This window comes from Pelophylax lessonae, assembly GCF_965119305.1.
Source record: "Pelophylax lessonae genome assembly, chromosome: 2".
NCBI lineage: Eukaryota > Metazoa > Chordata > Amphibia > Anura > Ranidae > Pelophylax > Pelophylax lessonae.
In genome coordinates, this window is record NC_138769.1 from 559268377 (window position 1) to 559287848 (window position 19472).

General features: G+C 46.1%; 1 protein-coding gene across 3 annotated transcripts in view; it reads right to left on the reverse strand.

The window, feature by feature from the left end:
- The window catches only part of ITGA7 (integrin subunit alpha 7), a 270988-nt gene extending 266184 nt beyond the window's left edge, over nucleotides 1–4804 (reverse strand). For 2 of the 3 annotated variants that reach the window (XM_082248451.1, XM_082248452.1), the window contains exon 1: nucleotides 4402–4804. In XM_082248451.1, the coding sequence (XP_082104577.1) occupies nucleotides 4402–4568 (167 nt within the window). In that variant the 5' untranslated portion in view covers nucleotides 4569–4804. The remainder of the gene's footprint in view (nucleotides 1–4401) is intronic. The other variant, XM_082248450.1, reaches the window with a different exon arrangement.
- Between the last annotated feature and the right edge of the window lie 14668 nt (nucleotides 4805–19472).

Sequence of the window (19472 nt, forward strand, 5' to 3'; positions counted from 1 at the left end):
CCACCTGTTGCGTAAAATACACCTGCTAGAAACAAAAACTAAGCTGGCGTGGGACTATATGGTGCAGAACACTATCAGTGCTAATCTACAAAGCTTTGACACTTAGTAGTAGAGAAGAAGCTTATCTATTCCCTCTGGCCTCCTACACATTCTTATTTGGCCGTCACTATCAAAGACATAAAAAATGAATGTGCTGGGTTCGGTAGAGCTACCAGGAAGTGTAGCAGCTTAGCAGTTGGGAGGAATTAGAGAATTAGGGTTAGATGAGAGGACTGCTAAGGGTAATATTATACCAGATCAGATTTTTGTGTGACATGTCTACTTTAAGGGCATAAATGCTGGAATAAATATGGAGGGCAACCAACATGCTCATGGGTGCCCAGCCTGAGAGAATTATTAGGGCTGTCCTTGCTGGCTTCTCCTACTGAAAACACTAGCTTACCATGCTGAACCAAATGGCTTCGATGCCTCGCAAGCCAGCGAACCAAAACAAGAAAGTGGATAGTGACTCAGAACTTCAGATCCAGAACCTTTGTTCCAGGTTGAAAGTATTAAAGAGAATGATTCCCTTACATTAAGAGCCCATTCAGACTAGTGCGACACGACTTTGGGGGGCGACCTGGGAAGTCGCGTGCACCGCTGTGCACCGCGACTTTGGCGCGACTTGCAGAGACTTCACATAATGGAAGTCTATGCAAGTCGCTCCGAGGTCGCTCCAAAGTAGTACAGGACCCTTTTTCTAAGTCGGAGCGACTTGTGTCGCTCCTATTAGAATGGGTCCTGTGCTAATCAATGGACCGCGACATACCACGACTTGTCAGGCTGACAAGTCGCGCTAATGTGAATGGGCTCTAAATTACCATTTATGATATGTGCCAGTTGTACCACATACTTGTGCTAAAATGTATCCTGTTCTTTTTGTATTGCTTCTGTTGTGTGAAATACCTGGTGATCCTGCCAGTCCCACTGCTTTCCTATTTCAAACTGACAACGTTACGCATAACAGCACATCCCTCCCAGTGTGGTCAGCTTTGTGGCTGTGCTGGTAATCTCCTGTTTCCTCCTGAATACCTGATTTTTTTTTGTACTGAATCACTGAGGCTCTATTCACACTTTGCGATTAGGAATCGCAGTGATTCCAACTTTCATGGTGATCCTTCAACAATGCATGTTTGGCACCCCATAGATGATGCGGTACTACAATTGGATCAGGCGACACCGCACTTTTAAAATCCCATAAGGCTTATCGTCAGAAAAGGAGTAGGAGGTTTTTTTCGAGTGACAAACACATATAGGGATGCCCAATCAGGTAAATGAGCTAGCCCTATGTGACACGCAAAATCACGTGCAAATCACTCAAACAAAATCCCAAGCAGGAACGCTTGTTCCCGCTATGCGAAAGAGTGAATGCAGTTTGAGCCACAACTGGGAATCAAGCCTTTGGCTCACAGTTACGGCCAGGTTCCATTTCAATGGGAACATTTGACAGGCAGTGCCATCTGTCAAACACAACAAGCTGAGTTATATTCGCTGCGATGCAAAGCATTGTGGCAGCGGCATGTGTAAGCCTCCTTCTGGCTGTATGTTATCTTTTATCTTATACAGCTCTTCAAATTCACAATATAGGAAAAAGCTGACAATTTTTTTTTTTTTTATGAAGTTGATGCTGAAATTCCAGGAATAAAAAATGTACTCAACTGAAGGTCTGGAGATCACGTTGGACCCTCTTCCCTTGCACACTTCCACATTTAGGCTTATGGTGGCCATACACCTTTCAATTTTTCTATCTGATCAATGCATGATTAAATCAAAGTTATCACAATTACAAATGATCGAATATTTATACCTTTCTTTCTGATGGATTTAGACTCAATTTTGATCTGATTTGGTCAAACTGAGTCATTCAGCCAGGGTGGAAATTTATGAACATTTGTGGTGGAAATAGGGTTGCGAATATTAATTAATGATCATAAATTACAATTGTATCTTAATTATTGATCAAAACTTTCCTGTGAGTGGCATATCGATTGAATGGGTTGTCGACTATAGATTGATTATTCCTCACAAGAGAGATCGATCAGAAAATAAACTGGTCATATGGAAGCGTGTGTGGCCACCATTAGGTAAATAAAATCTCAGATTATTTTTATCCTACTTCTCTTCTGTTATAGGAACAATCATTAGTATTCCTAGTGTTTGTGTCTCTGTATACTTTGTATCATAAACAATGATAGTTGCATTGTTAACCCCTTGGAGAGGTCATGTACCCTATACATTGGCTGATCACCCCTCATTGCTTCCTACAATTCATACAACAACAACTATCACATATCCCTCTACCTACCAACATCATCTCAACAACGTACATACAGAATGGAAAAGTTACTGGAGCCAATAATCTCTTGTTCTACAATTTCCAGTGCAAATAGTTACAATCTGGCAACACAAATTAAAGCAGTATTAAACCCAAAATTTAAAAAAATGTAATATATTGCAGCTTACCATTGCTTATATTGTTAAAAATCACCTCTTTTTTCCCTTTGTTTTCATCTGGTGATTACATTTATTAGATTGGGCCGCATTCGTTTTCTTTTTAGGCTTTCTACTATTTAACCTGGAGATCTGGCCAGTAATACACCTCCTGTATGATGAGTAAGGAGCACAGGGGCACCTTTGGACAGCAGCATTGTGAGACTGCGGAGGAGGAGACTGTTAGAAGTACTAGCAGATTTAGACACACTAACATATTGAAGCTAACACTGGGGTGATGGGATGATGGGAAGGAAGGGCCCTGATTACGTTTTTGGCATGTGTGATATAGGTAGATGAAGGGAAGGGTCCTGTGATTAGGTCTTTGGCATACATGATATAGGTGAATGATGGGAAGGAAGAGGGGGGTGGATCCTGATTAAGTTTTTGGCATACATGATATAGGTAGATTATTGGAAGGAAGGGCCCTGATTACGTTTTTGGCATACACGATATAAGAAAATTATTGGAAGGAAGGGCACTGATTAAGCTTTTGGCATTCATGATATAGGTAGATGATAGGAAGGAAGGGCCCTGAATACGTTTTTGGCATACATGATGTAGGTAGATAATGGGGAGGAAGGGCCCTGATTAAGTTCCTGACATACATGATATATGTTAGATGATGGGAAGGAAGAGGGGGGGGGTCCTGATTAAGTTTTTGGCATACATGATATAGGTAGATGAAGGGAAGGAAGGGTCCTGATAAGTTTTTGGCATACATGATATAGGTAGATGATGGGAAGGAAGAACCCTGATTAAGTTTTTGGCATGTGTGATATAGGTAGATGATGGGAAAGAAGGGTACTGATTAGGTTTTTGGCATACATGATACAGGTAGATGATGGGAAGGAAGAAGGGGGGGGGGGGTCCTGATTAAGTTTTTGGCATACATGATACAGGTAGATGATAGGAAGGAAGGGTCCTGATTAAGTTCTTGGCATACATGATATAGGTATATGATAGGAATGAAGGGCTCTGATTACGTTTTTGGCATACATGATATAGGTAGATGAAGGGAAGGAAGGGCTCTGATTACGTTTTTGGCATACATGATATAGGTAGATGAAGGGCAGGAAGGGTCCTGATAAGTTTTTGGCATACATGATATATATAGGTAGATGATAGGAAGGAAGGGTACTGATTACGTTTTTGGCATACATTATATAGGTAGATGATAGGAAGGAAGGATCCTGATTAAGTTCTTGGCATACATGATATAGGTAGATGATAGGAAGGAAGGGTCCTGATTAAGTTCTTGGCATACATTATATAGGTGGATGAAGGGAAGGAAGGGTCCTGATTAAGTTTTTGGCATACATGCTATAGGTAGATGAAGGGAAGGAAGGGTCCTGATTACATTTTTGGCATACATGATATAGGTAGATGAAGGGAAGGAAGGGTCCTGATAAGTTCTCGGCATACATTATATGGGTAGTTGAAGGGAAGGAAGGGCCCTGATTACATTTTTGGCATACATGATATAGGTAGATGAAGGGAAGAAAGGGTCCTGATAAGTTCTCGGCATACATTATATGGGTAGTTGAAGGGAAGGAAGGGCCCTGATTACATTTTTGGCATACATGCTATAGGTAGATGAAGGGAAGGAAGGGTCCTGATAAGTTTTTGGCATACATTATATAGGTAGATGAAGGGAAGGAAGGGTCCTGATTAAGTTCTTGGCATACATTATATAGGTAGATGATAGGAAGGAAGGGTCCTGATAAGTTTTTGGCATACATGATATAGGTAGAAGATAGCAAGGAAGGAGTTCAGTAAGCAGACTGGCACTGTATGCCCACAGCTGTCACCATAACCTTGCAGGAGGGATAGTCTGCAGAGACATAGGATCCCTGTGACTTGTGTACTCACCAGCTGAGGGTCTCGGGTCTGATCTGCTTGTGAAGAGCCACAGAGAATCCGAAGAGGCTGCCTTTGTCCCCATCCTTGAGCAGGGTGTGTGTGACATCCAGATTGAAGGCTGTGACCGTAGACAGGAGGCAGGCGGCACCCAGCACGGCAGCCCACAGTTCAGGCATGTTGGAGGTGGATGGAGGAGTACGGCACACCGGGGGATCCCCTCCTTCTAGGACAGCTGCACCTCCTGAGCCAGCCGCCTGTCACCCGGACACTGAGAGCTGGGAGTGATCAGCAGGACGGAGCTGTCATCGGGGGGAGGGGAGGAGGAGAGGAGCAGGTGGATGGTGGACACCTCGCTGTCACTTCCCACTCACCATCATCATCGGGATGACGGACCGGCACCAGGCTGTGACCTCACACGTCTCTGGGTAGGGAGGAATGTACAGGCAGGGTGCAGAGACAGCTCATAGCATGGAGAGAAAGCCAACTCCTCCGATCCTCCGAATCTCTGCACTGCCAGCTGGGTGCAAACCATCAGCCATGCCCCTCATAGTGGGGGCAGCTAATATACAAATACAGCGCTATATATGTTACTATAGCAAATCTGCAGACTTAAACATATCTAAGCCCACAAAATGTTTAATATTTGCAGCTTACCACTTCTTACATGTGATGGCTGTGTTAGTAATTTCTCTGAAAAGTGATCCACCTTGGATTGTTTTTCAGAGTGCAGCTAAGAGGCGCTGTCAGGCATTCAGGATTGCAGCCCCATTGGCTTGACAAGCGCTGACACTTGCTTCTCATTCTAAATGTCGCAGGTGTGGCCTGTGAACAGCCCCTTCTTACTGTATTGTAGGCTTTAGGTGGGCGGTCAGGGGCAGTAAAAGTGGCCCAATTGTCTGTTTTTACCACCCCCGGCTGCCCATATGAAAGAAGCCTTATACTGACCATACACAAGGCAAATTTCAGCTGATTACTGATGGAATGAAATTTGAGCCATGGATGCCCCCCCAACATTCTTTGTATTTAATCTGTGGCCACTGTTGGGTTATTCTGACAGTCACCCAGGGTCAGGGGAAAAGGGGTGGGCATAAGGGACGGCTTCCCTGGGCAATGTGGTATCATGTGAGGTAGGGGGGTGTCACAATACAATTGGGGGAGGGAGGGGGGGCTCACATTTTGGCATGTTTACCCTTGGCTCTAGATGACCTTGTCCCAGTATTGCGTTTCCCATTGATGGTCAGGATGAGTGTCCTACCTTGGATATCTCACATCTGAGGCCGAAAATCTTTTGAACAACTTCCACCCCACACCCGCTAAAATATTCCAAAGTAATAAAGCCAACATCCCTAAATCCCCCCTCCCAAGTAAAACCCCGTTACAGGCCCCTCAGTACAGACTGAATCCCACACACAGCACACCAGCAAAGACCCCTCAATACAGGCACCCCCCCAGCACAGACCCCTCAATACACCCCCCCAGTACAGACCCCTCAATACACCCCCTCCAGTACAGACCCCTCAATACACCCCCCCAGTACAGACCCCTTAATACAGCCCCTCCAGTACAGACCCCTCAATACACCCCCTCCAGTACAGACCCCTCAATACACCCCCCAGTACAGACCCTTCAATACACCCCCCTCCAGTACAGACCTCTCAATACACCCCCTCCAGTACAGACCCCTCAATACACCCCCCAGTACAGACCCCTCAATACACCCCCCCCAGTACAGACCCCTCAATACACCCCCCTCCAGTACAGACCTCTCAATACACCCCCTCCAGTACAGACCCCTCAATACACCCCCCTCCTGTACAGACCTCTCAATATACCCCCCTCCAGTACAGACCCCTCAATACACCCCCCTCCAGTACAGACCTCTCAATATACCTCCCTCCAGTACAGACCCCTCAATACAACCCCCTCCAGTACAGACACCCTCAGGACAGTCAGCTGCCAGTACAGACCCCTCTCCCTAGTCACAAATCCCCAGTACAGACCCCTTAGGGCACTCACACCCCCCCCCCCCCCCAGGACAGCTACTTGCCAGCACAGACCCCTGTGACCCTAGTGTTTGACCAGCTAAACTTTCCTTTTTATCTCCATCCACACATAATGGATGAAGGAGTCCCCCCCCCCCCCCCAGTGGGACATCATTGCAAAAATTTCCCTTCATTTCCCTTCGAATAAATAATTGATTTCTGTCAAGCGGGGAGGGGGCACACATTGATCGAAACTTGACTGAATTTTGATTAATGTATGGCCAGATCAAGCCCCTGGGAATGGTTGCAACCTCTGCCAGGATCAGGAGGAATTCAGGTCAGTTTTTGTTCCAGTAAATATACCGAATGTCACCAAAACACGACGGGTGGGGAAACCACTCAGTCAAGATACAAACAACGATAAAATCCTGACAAGGGTTCTAACCCGTTCTCATTCTAATAAAAACTAGCACTGCCTGTGATCCCACTGGAGAGACTTCATCTCATTTCCTCTTCTGGTGACAACTGGTCATCAGGGCAAACAGTGAGAGGAAATCTACCCAGCAGGGACACAGCAATAACAATTCCCTATTCTATCTATAAAAGGTTTTGGCTGGAGTTCCACTTTTGGGTAATCAATATTATTTTTATGGTACAATTCATTGCACAAGCTATTCCTGTCCATAACTGAAAACAATTACTTCATAACAGTATGTAAAAATGTGTTCAGTGATGTAGGCTAAAGACATACAAATGTACAATATCCCAAAGCTTTTAAGTTACCTTTAGTGCCGGTTCACACTACCGCGGCACGACTTCGGGGGCGACCTGTGAAGTCGCGTACACCGCGACTTCGTCGCGTGCACCGTGACTTCGTCGCGACTTGCACGGACTTCACATAATGGAAGTCAATGCAAGTCACTCCGATGTCGCCCCGAAGTAGTACAGGAACTATTTTCTAAGTCGGAGCGACTTGAGTCCCTCCTATTAGAACGGTTCCCATAGCACTGCATGGACCGCGACTTGTCAGGCTGACCACTCGCCTGAAAAGTCACGGTAGTGTGAACCGACACTAAGTCCCGGTTCACACTGAGGCGACCTGTGAGGCGACCTGGTCGACTCACAGGTCGCCGTAGGTCGCCTCCCATAGGGAAGCTGCGGACCCGTTCTAATAGGAGCGACACAAGTCGCTCCGACTTAGAAAAAGGGTCCGGAGCTTCTTTGGGGCGACCAGGAGGCGACCGCCATAGACTTCAATGTTATGAAGTCCATGGCGGCCGCTCCGAGGTCGCGGCGCGCTGCTCGCACCGCGACCTCCGAGGTCGCGGTGCGAAGTAGCGTCGCCCCTATGTGAACGGAGCCTTAGACTTCATTGTTTTCACCTTGAATCCCGAAAATAACATTATAAATAAAAATAAAGAAAAAAAAATAAAAAAATAAAATATTCCATATCTCTGGGTAGCAACATTTATTTATCCTCTGTATGTATGGGGGGAACCACAGCTGTCACCCAGGCTGAACACAAATATTATATATAGGATTGTGGAGTAGTTTACAGAAGAAAGATAACATTGTGCATTAAATTCAGCCAACAAATGGAAATTAAACTACAATTTTTGGCAAGATCAACAGGTATTTTTTGTACTTAAAGCGGAGTTCCACCCAAAAGTGGAACTTCCGCTCATTTGCTTCCCCCCCCCTCCTCCGGTGCCACATTTGGCACCTTTCAGGGGGGAAGGGGGAACGGGTACCTGTTTTTGACAGGTACCCTTCCCCACTTCCGGGAGACAGCGCCGCGGCGCTGTCCTTTGAAAGTTTGGCCCCCCTCCTCCTTCCCCCACCACCGAGCCAATCCGAATGCACAGCGCGCTTCATGCATGCGCATTAGGGACCCGCCGTGAAGCCGCAAGGCTTCACTGCCGGGTTCCCTCACCGGCAATGGCGGCGGCAGCACCCAACAGCCGATGGAAACATCAGCTGGGGTGCCGACATTGCTGGACTCCAGGACAGGTAAGTGTCCTCATATTAAAAGTCAGCAGCTACAGTATGTGTAGCTGCTGACTTTTAATTTTTGGAGGGGGAGAGGGGAGGCTGGAACACCGCTTTAAGAAGGAAACAAATGCAGCCACCACATCTAAGAACTGGTAAACTACAATATATGACATTTTTATTCTTGGATTTAGATATTCTATAACATATGGGTATTCCACTAAACCAGTGTTCCTCCAGACTGTCTTCATTCAGGGAAGCTCATATGTCCCTGTACCTAAGTACTGTTTGGATTTGAATATGTCTACGTACAGCCACTGTTTATTTCAGCCTGTCATTGATTTTGACAGGCTGCTGGCAGCGGGCTGTATGCTGCGTTTAGAGCTCCCAAGCAGAGAAGTACACCTGGATGTAAGCTGTATGGTGCCCTTGCAGCCATGTGCATGAAGCCAAAGGAAGTGAGAGCTGTGCAGCACAGGGGCTCAAAGGTTATAAGGGGAGCATGAAAACACTGAGCATAAGGAGAAGAGCAGAACAGTTGTGTCCCTTGACTATAGGCAGAAACTGCAGTTTTTACTCTGAAGGGCAGAAAGCCAGACCAGGGAATAGGAACAGAGTAAGGGAGTAAGTACAATAAGAAGGAGAGTGGCAAAAGAAACAAACTTGGAGAAATAGCTGAAGAGCAGAGAAGCATTGAGACATGCGATACCAGTGTAAAAGAAAAGAAGACAGGCAGGAAAAGAGGGTTTGAGGTGAAGGGACCACAGTGGAGGTGAGTGCAATACTGAGGACAAAAAGAAAGGGGAGAGAAGGAGCTAAACTGGAAGGAGAGCAGAGAGGGAGATTATACATGTCCTCTGTGGATAGGTTAAACTGGAAGGAGAGCAGAGAGAAAGGTGGAGCATGTCCCCTGAGGACGGGCTAAACTGGAAGGAGAGCAGAGAGGAAGATGGAGCATGTCCCCTGAGGACGGGCTAAACTGGAAGGAGAGCAGAGAGGAAGATGGAGCATGTCCCCTGAGGACGGGCTAAACTGGAAGGAGAGCAGAGAGGAAGGTGGAGCATGTCCCCTGAGGACGGGCTAAACTGGAAGGAGAGCAGAGAGGAAGATGGAGCATGTCCCCTGAGGACGGGCTAAACTGGAAGGAGAGCAGAGAGGAAGATGGTACATGTCCTCTGAGGACGGGCTAAACTGGAAGGAGAGCAGAGAGGAAGATGGAGCATGTCCCCTGAGGACGGGCTAAACTGGAAGGAGAGCAGAGAGGAAGATGGAGCATGTCCCCTGAGGACGGGCTAAACTGGAAGGAGAGCAGAGAGGAAGATGGTACATGTCCTCTGAGGATGGGTTAAACTGGAAGGAGAGCAGAGAGGAAGGTGGAGCATGTCCCCTGAGGACGGGCTAAACTGGAAGGAGAGCAGAGAGGAAGATGGAGCATGTCCCCTGAGGACGGGCTAAACTGGAAGGAGAGCAGAGAGGAAGGTGGAGCATGTCCCCTGAGGACGGGCTAAACTGGAAGGAGAGCAGAGAGGAAGATGGAGCATGTCCCCTGAGGACGGGCTAAACTGGAAGGAGAGCAGAGAGGAAGATGGTACATGTCCTCTGAGGACGGGCTAAACTGGAAGGAGAGCAGAGAGGAAGATGGAGCATGTCCCCTGAGGACGGGCTAAACTGGAAGGAGAGCAGAGAGGAAGATGGAGCATGTCCCCTGAGGACGGGCTAAACTGGAAGGAGAGCAGAGAGGAAGATGGTACATGTCCTCTGAGGATGGGTTAAACTGGAAGGAGAGCAGAGAGGAAGGTGGAGCATATCCCTGGGCCCTGAGGACAGTCCCAACTGAAAGGAGAGCAGAGAGGAAGATAGTACATGTCCTCTGAGGATGGGTTAAACTGGAAGGAGAGCAGAGAGGAAGATGGTACATGTCCTCTGAGGATGGGTTAAACTGGAAGGAGAGCAGAGAGGAAGGTGGAGCATGTCCCCTGAGGACGGGCTAAACTGAAAGGAGAGCAGAGAGGAAGATGGAGCATGTCCCCTGAGGACGGGCTAAACTGGAAGGAGAGCAGAGAGGAAGATGATACATGTCCTCTGAGGATGGGTAAAACTGGAAGGAGAGCAGAGAGGAAGGTGGAGCATATCCCCTGAGGACAGTCCCAACTGAAAGGAGAGCAGAGAGGAAGATGGTACATGTCCTCTGAGGATGGGTTAAACTGGAAGGAGAGCAGAGAGGAAGGTGGAGCATGTCCCCTGAGGACGGGCTAAACTGGAAGGAGAGCAGAGAGGAAGGTGGTGCATGTCCCCTGAGGACGGGCTAAACTGAAAGGAGAGCAGAGAGGAAGGTGGAGCATGTCCCCTGAGGACAGTCCCAACTGGAAGGAGAGCAGAGAGGAAGATGGTACATGTCCTCTGAGGATGGGTTAAACTGGAAGGAGAGCAGAGAGGAAGGTGGAGCATGTCCCCTGAGGACGGGCTAAACTGGAAGGAGAGCAGAGAGGAAGGTGGTGCATGTCCCCTGAGGACGGGCTAAACTGGAAGGAGAGCAGAGAGGAAGGTGGAGCATGTCCCCTGAGGACAGTCCCAACTGGAAGGAGAGCAGAGAGGAAGATGGTACATGTCCTCTGAGGATGGGTTAAACTGGAAGGAGAGCAGAGAAGAAGATGGAGCATGTCCCCTGAGGACGGGCTAAACTGGAAGGAGAGCAGAGAAGAAGATGGAGCATGTCCCCTGAGGACGGGCTAAACTGGAAGGAGAGCAGAGAAGAAGATGGAGCATGTCCTTTGAGGACGGGCTAAACTGGAAGGAGAGCAGAGAGGAAGATGGAGCATGTCCCCTGAGGACGGGCTAAACTGGAAGGAGAGCAGAGAAGAAGATGGAGCATGTCCCATGAGGACGGGCTAAACTGGAAGAAGAGCAGAGAGGAAAGTTGAGCATGTCCCCTGAGGGCGGTGGGGTACTGAGCCTTGAAAAATCACAGATGTGCTATTTAACATAACCATCTATCTTATAAAATCCCCATAGGGAAGGCATGCGGGTAATAGACCAATATTGGAGCACTGTGAGTATGGGGTCTTCAAATGCCAACGTGTTTCCCAGATAGCTTCATCGTGCTTCAACTTTAGGCCCAGATGTACTCGAAAGAAAGGTATTAGATGTACAGTACATACTTACAGTGTTCTAAGCTAGACTAATGTAAGTATGCAGTAAATATCATAGCTAGAGTTCAGCTTTATTAGTTATGACACTGTGCAGACATAAAAGAAGGTGGAAGTAGTGCTTAGACAAGTGCATGTATGTATCAGACTGTGGAACAGTGCCCACAAATAATTTCAGGGGCTCATTATCTTCATGAAGAAGCATTATAGTTTATGGAAAGCTGAAATAGCAAATCCAAAAGCACACATAAAAAGATTGTTCACATGGGCAGTGGCCACTAAAATAGCTAAAAAAATCTTTTTTTCCCCTTAATTTTTGACTGAGTTAGGGTCCTTTCACTCGGCCGCTCCGTGTGAAAGGTCCGCTGCGGGACTTTTTTTTTTTTTTTCCACGGAGCGGATGACATTTCTGTCATCCGCTCCGTGTGCCCGCATATCATCCCATCCGTTTGCGGATGATATGCGGACATAATGTAAGTATATGGCACTGCGGATGTCAGCGGATGACACCGCTGACATCCGATTTTTCCTTCCTTTCCGTTTTTTACACGGAAGAAAAAATGGGGTTCTGTTCCATTTGTAAAAACGGAACAGAACTGAAAGGAGGAAAATCGGGTGTCAGCGGATGGTATTCCGCTGACACCTGCAGTACCATTCACTTACATTATGTCCACAAATCATCCGCAAACGGATGGGATGATTTGCGGACACATGGAGCGGCCGTGTGAAAGGACCCATAGGGCTCTTTCACACGGGCGTTCCTTTTTTTTGCCCGATCAGGTCCTTTTTTTTTTTTTTGTAACGGACACGGATGACACTTGTGTCATCCGGTCCGTATGTCCGTTTTTCATCCCATCCGTTTGCGGATGAAAAACTGACATAATGCATGTCTATGTAAATACGGATGTCTGCGGATGACACCACTGACATCCGTTTTTGCTTCCGTTCCATTTTTTGAAAGGAAGAAAAAATAGGGTTCTCCTCCGTTCAAAAAAACTGAACTGAACTGAACTGACAAAAAACGGATGTCAGAGGATGATCATCCGATGACATCCGTATTTACATAGAGATACATTATGTCCGTTTTTCATCCGCAAACGGAAGGGATGAAAAACGGACATACGGAACGCCCGTGTGAAAGAGCCCTTAGGGCTCTTTCACACGGGCGGTCCGATCAGATCCGCCTGTCAGTTTTTTAGGCGGATCTGATCGGATCCTCCATGCAGCTCTATGGGGCAGCGGGTGTCAGCGGAGGTCACCTCCGCTGACACCCGCTGCCATCCGCATCCGATCCTGTGCTGAAATCTGGACGGATGGAAACCCTATTTTTCCATCCGTTCAGTAATCGGAGCGGAGCGGATCTGATGAGAGCGGACAAGCGGTCCGCTCTCCTCCGATCCCCCATAGAGGGCAGCGGGTGCTGAGACACCTCCCTCTCCGCTCTGCAAGCGGAGACGGAGCTGTCATCTGCCCGGCTCAGCGGGGATCGCGGATCGATCCCCGCTGAGCAACACGGATCCGCCTACGGAGGCGGACCGTGTGAAAGAAGCCTAACTCACATTATTTCTGGCAATATATATTTTTTTACTTTCCTTTTATTGAAAATGTTTCCAAATTTTTCCATATACATTTAGTTACAGAAAATTTTGGTGTAATCATAAAGTTATATCCAACAATGAAAAACGTAAATCACTTCACGTACACTTCAAAATGAAGCAACAATACCACTGTAGCCTATGGTATGATTTATGGCTTCAAATACAGACAAGAATACCAAGTTATAAAGCATCTTTCAAGTAACTATCAATGGTACGTTCTTTGGATTTTGCCGGAATAATTGATTATGATACACCACCTTATAGTAAGGCGTAAAATATACAAAACGCAGAGAACTGCTGTGTCCCAGGCTACACATTTGTGACAATATTTTAATAAGACATTTAGGACAATGGCAGTCTAAATAAAGACTGATATAAGAATGTTCACAATATAATGTGTTTTCTTTGATCCTATTGGCACAGTAGTGTCGTTTTCCACCAAATGAGGATGTTGTGAGCCTGAGAAAAACTCACGCTTGAGTGACAGGAGCAGCTGCTGGCAAGGGTGCATGAGATTGGCCCTGATTTTAGAAGCTTAGCCAAGCTCTGCCAGAAATATCTGAGATAAGGCCCCTACAGCACAGAGTTATGTGCTCTGAAGAGAGGAGAATGCGCAGCGATACCAGCAACACAAATAGAGGGAGAACATTCGTATGGAATGTACCTTAAAGCAGGGAGTCTTGTCAATGAGCATAAACAGACTTCTGTGTATAAACCATTTATATAAATCTAATAATAAAAAAAAGATAATAAAATCTGAGCTGTAAGAGGTCTGTTCATGAAGAATAAACCACCTATACCTCCCACGAGTACTGCACCACCACCAATATGGAGCGGATTCATACATGTATAGGCCCACTCTAATTCATTGCCATTACCTTTAGAGTACAGGTATTGACCCTCTGCAACTGGAACAGGGGATCAGCTGAACAGGTGCAAAGTAGAATTAATAATGCATAACAGGGTCAGAACAGCAAAGAGCATACATACACTGCAAAATAATACAAAACAGATTATAAAACCTGCACAGACATGGAATCTTCACAGCAATGTCTTTGTGGTTCAATCAGGGTAACATACAGTGGTGTATTTAGGTTTTGTGCTGCCCTAGGCCTGACTAAACTTGTGCACCCCCTACTTTAAATATGACGCACCCCTTCCTGTAAAGGCCACACCTCTTCCTGTTTATGACCCGCCCTGTCATCTGTAAACCACAAACCACAACCACAGTCTATCAGTGCCCATCAGCCTCAGCAGTGCCCATCATCATACCATCATATCATACTAGGAGGTAGCAGTGTGACCGCTTTATGGGGGTGCCAGACTGATTTGCCTTCTGGATCCTGCCCTCCAGCCCAATTCGCCCTATAAGACTGGCACTATACTAAAAGTGTGTAGCGCAAGCCGTCAAGGACTCTTTTTAGTGGGGGAGGCGGGAGGAGGCTGTTTTTTTCTCGTACGTGGTGCAGCTTTTTTACTGCCCCCCTGCAAAGTGCTGCCCTAGGCCTGGGCCTTGTTGGTTTAGGCCAAGATACAGCACTGGTAACATATGGCTGCAAAGTTTAGTCTCAGTAGACTGCCTCTAAACGCCCTGCATTTTAGCCTATGCGTTTACAGATTTTTTTTTTTTTAATCATACTTACTTAGGTGGATACTGCATCTGTCCCCCGCTGGCATTAACACTGAGAACTGAGCGATCAAATACTACCTATCGCTCGGTTCTCAGAGCTCCCTGAGCTGAGAGCTGGTGACTGTCAGTCACCGCTGTCTGCTCTGCCCCCTTCTGCCCACTGGAGTGCTGGGCTGTGGAGGGGGCAGGAGCGGCCGGCTCAGGCTCTCATTGGCTCACTAAAAGGTTGAGCCAGGGTGCCGGTACAGGCTCGAAAAAGATTGCCACTATGAGGTCCGTATCCGCCCACATGCCTCTGCTCTGATGTAAGCCAACAGCACTTCAGCCTGCTTTCTGCTAAAAACGGGTCACAGGAGTACAAAAAAACTGCACTCCTGTGATCCACAGGAGAAGTACAGCCAAACAAGCTTTGGCTGTCCTTCTCCTTTAATGCACATATAGGTGTTTAGAGGTGTTAAGAGGCATGAAATAACCCTAACCCCTAGCTAGTGTGTTCAGGAGCAGCAGTGTTTTGGCAGAAAAATGCACCTAAGTGTATGTAAAAGCATGTTAACGATAGGCGCGTTTAGTTCTTGAACGTTGGTTTTAGTTCCGCTTTAACATCCCCTTAACCACTTTACCACCGGAGGATTTTGCTGTCTTCCGTTCAGGCCACTTTTTGCGATTCGGCGCTGTGCGACTTTAACTGACAATTGCGCGGTCGTGCGACGCCGTACCCAAACGAAATTTACGTCCTTTTTTCCCCACAAACAGAGCTTTCTTTTGGTGGTATTTGATCACCTGTGCGATTTTTACTTTTTGCGCTATAAACAAAAAAAGAGCGTTTATTTTGAAAAAATAACAATATTTTTTACTTTTTTTATATGAAATTCCCCCCAAAAAAATGTAAAAATCCAATTTTTTTTAAATTTTTGGCCAATTTGTTTTCTGCTACCTATGTTTGGTAAAAAAAATCGCAATAAGCGTATTTTGTTTGGTTTGCGCAAAAGTTATTGCGTTTACTAAGGGAAAGATTTCTGTCATTTTTGGTGGTTTTTTTTTAACGCGTAATGGCGGTGATCTGCGATTTTTTTTTGCGGGACTGCGACATTGCGGCGGACAGATCGGACCCTTGAATGACATTTTTGACACTTTTGGGGGTACCAGTGACATTACTGCAGTAATCAGTGCTATATATATGCACTGTTACTGTAAAAACGACACTGGCAGTGAAGGGGTTAATTTTATTGGAGAGGGAGGGGTTAATGTATGCCTGGTGCTTACTGACGTGTGGGGGGGAGGTGACTTTGTGAGACAGGGACAGATCGGATGTCCAGCTATGCTGAACAGTCCGATCTGTCACTCCCTGTCACTTAGGAGATCCGCCCGCTCTGTTTACACAGGCGGGCGGATCTCCTCACTCGATTCCCCGACGATCGGGGCAGAGCAGCGGCGATCGCCGCTGCTCCTCCCCTGGCCCGACTCCCGCTGTGAATTAAAACAGCGGGAGCGCGCCTCCGGCGGCGCGCGAGCGCCGCCTACAGGGGGAGGAGTCCAGCGACGTAGGTCTACGTCGCTGGACGGGATCGTGCCACTTTGCCGCAGTACGCTCCATGTGAGCGGTGGGCAAGTGGTTAAAATGAAGTAAAGTGCTCTTTTTTTTTCTTTCTGACCTGCAAAAGTAAAGGCATAATGTGTTGCGTACAAGCACATTATCTGAAACTTACCTGCAAACCAAACCCTCGTCACCGCTGGAGGCCGCATGCATCTTCTCCCGCTTTCCTTCCGGGTCCACAGACTCTAGCTGTGCGACTGGCTGGAGTCACGGGACCTCACTCCTGCGCATGCGCACGGGAGCCGCCGGTCACGGCACAGGGCTCTGAAGAAATGGCATGGGTGGCTGTACCTTCACAGCGCATTTACCGATTACGTCATCGGCTGCATATACACTAAACATCTCCTAAATGGTGCACGTTTAGGAGATATTTACATTACCTATAGGCAGCTGGAAAGCTGGGGAACGCAGGCAGGGCTTTTTTTCAGTTGGAACGCGGGGAACCCACTGAATGTTTGCAATAGCAAGGGGTGCTGGGGTTTGATGTAGGGTCTACTGATGCTGGCTCCTGGGCTGCCTATAGTTGCTGGAGTGGATCTATTTTTGCGTGGCAATCTATTGTTACTGGTGAAGGATCTTTTGTTACTGGGGGTTACTGGAAGGGATCTACTGTTTAGGAAGGGGTTTAATGTTGCTGGCTGCTGGAGAGTCTATTGATGTTGGCTGCTGGGAGATCTGTTGTTGCTGCTTGGGAAATCTATTGTTGCTGGAGGGGGGGGGGGGTCTATTGCTGCTGGCTGCGGGGAATCTATTTTATGTCTTCTCTTTTTATCATTACCAAATTCCATACCATATACATAGCATTACAAAATTATATTTTGCTCTATATTCTTTAAAATGGACCGTACTGGGAGCAGGGTAGGGTGTGAAACCAAGGGTCAGTGCTCAGAGGTTGGTAGGGGCAGAACCAAGGGTCAGTGCTCAGAGGTTGGTAGGTGCGGAACCAAGGGTCAGTGCTCAGAGGTTGGTAGGTGCGTAACCAAGGGTCGGTGCTTGGAGGTGGGTAGAGGGCAGAACCAAGGGTCAATGCTCAGAGGTTGATAGGGGCGGAACCAAAGTCAGTGCTTGGAGGTGGGTAGAGGGCGGAATCAAGGGTCGGTGCTCAGAGGTGGGTAGAGGGCGGAACCAAGGGTCTGTGATCAGAGGTTGGTAGGGGCGGAACCAAGGATCGGTGCTTGGAGGTGGGTAGGGGGCAGAGACAGGAAGTGACTTAGAAGGAGGAGTTCCTGCACCTATTCTCTGAGAAAAAAAACGCTGCCTATAGGTAAGCTTTATTATAGGCTTACCTATAGGTACAAAGAATCAATGGAAGTTTACTTCCACTTTAACAGTTTTCCCCTTAACCCCCTGATACTATATGCAAAGCAAAAAGGGAGGCTCATCTAATACCCACACAGACAGCTCTAAGTGTATTATGGAAGCCAAAAATGTAAACCATTTATACCCTTATACCTTTGGTGCTCAAAGTAACCACTCTTCTAAAATCACTTCTTTTATGCATAACCCCCATCATGTGACAGTGTCCAAAACATTTCTAATATTCCTGTAGGTACTGCACCTATTTGTTCATATGATGCTGTCAGGATTTTGGGTTCCCTAGTTGTTGATAAAGGCAATCAAATGATCTCACAAATTACCACTGTCACCCCTTGTGGTCATAATGCAAATTGCAGAAAAAAAAATATCACTGCAGCAAAACATTAGATAATATCAAATATTCATTGTAATGATATAGATTACAAAAGAAGACAGAGAGCCTCTACCATACAATAACTACACCTTTTTAAGGCTGCATTTAAAAGCCCATAAAACATTCTGACTCAGATCCATTACTAATGTATGATTATGCTGTATCATATACCAGAGAATCTGGAATAATATGTACTAAGATTTCTTAAAATAGGAATGGAAAATAAACAATTTGTAAACAGTTGTGTTCTGACCATTAGGGGTTGAGGTTAATAGGGATTAAAAGTGCATATAATTCTTGACCACTATATATGTTATTGGATTATTCGTTAAGTGTTATATTTAACGGCTCCATGTGGTGTAATGTTTCTGAAGAAGAACTAAAATAGGCAGAAATATGGTCACCGATATGCCCTTCCTTTTTTCCCAGACAGGCTAATTTGAGAGGGCTCAGGTGTCGTCACAAAATAAGCTCCAGTTACTGTAGTCTTGGGAGAGTGTACTTTATGGCATCCTGTGACAAACCCACTTACATCATATTTGCCCTCCTTAGTGGAAGTCAAATGATTGCTTTCTAAGCCATGTTGGACAGTTTAAAGAAGAGTCTACTTCTGCAAATACCAAATCGTTATAACTCACGTAATTGTTATGCAAGCCATTTTCTACTTAAAAATTTTAGGGTTAATTTACACTGAGTTTATTTCCATTTTCCAACCAGAATTCATGAACATCAGAGAAATAATTTCTTTTAACAGGAATTGTTTATACAGATGCACTAAAAATGTTCCTACACGCTGCATTTTGATGTGTTTTCCTGCAGTTTGCCATTTAAATCAGTTTAAAGGAAGTAATTCAGAAATGCAAAGCATGTCAATGCACCACACATTAACATGCGTTATGGTGTGAAGAAGTCCAAAAAATTAGCTAAATACAATAATAAAATCTTTGCGCTGTGTGTTAGAATTAGGCAGTTAACACAAGTGGTTTACCCAACCAACATAAAATAATACAAGAATAAAAACAGTGTAGCGCACTAGATAAGTACAAATAAATGCTCATAAAAGCTCCAAGCAATCAGGTGTCCGTAGTGAAGATCTTAAATGTGATGATTATCACTTTAAGGTGCAGTAGTATATGCAACAATAATCACTTCAAGGTGCAGTAATGTATACAGTTACATAGTTATATAGTTACATAGTAGTTGAGGTTGAATAAAGACAATAGTCCATCCAGTTCAACCTGTGTAGGTGTGTGTGGACGTATTCATTCCCCATACCCCTTAATGTTCTGATCCTTGAGATGTACATCCAAGAGTCTTTTAAAAGTAGCCATACTCCCCGCAGTAACCACCATTTGTGGAAGAGAGTTCCACAATCTTATTGCCCTTACTGTAAAAAAAAACCCCTTACGTAGCCTGAGGATAAATTGCTTCTCCTCTAATCGCATTGTATG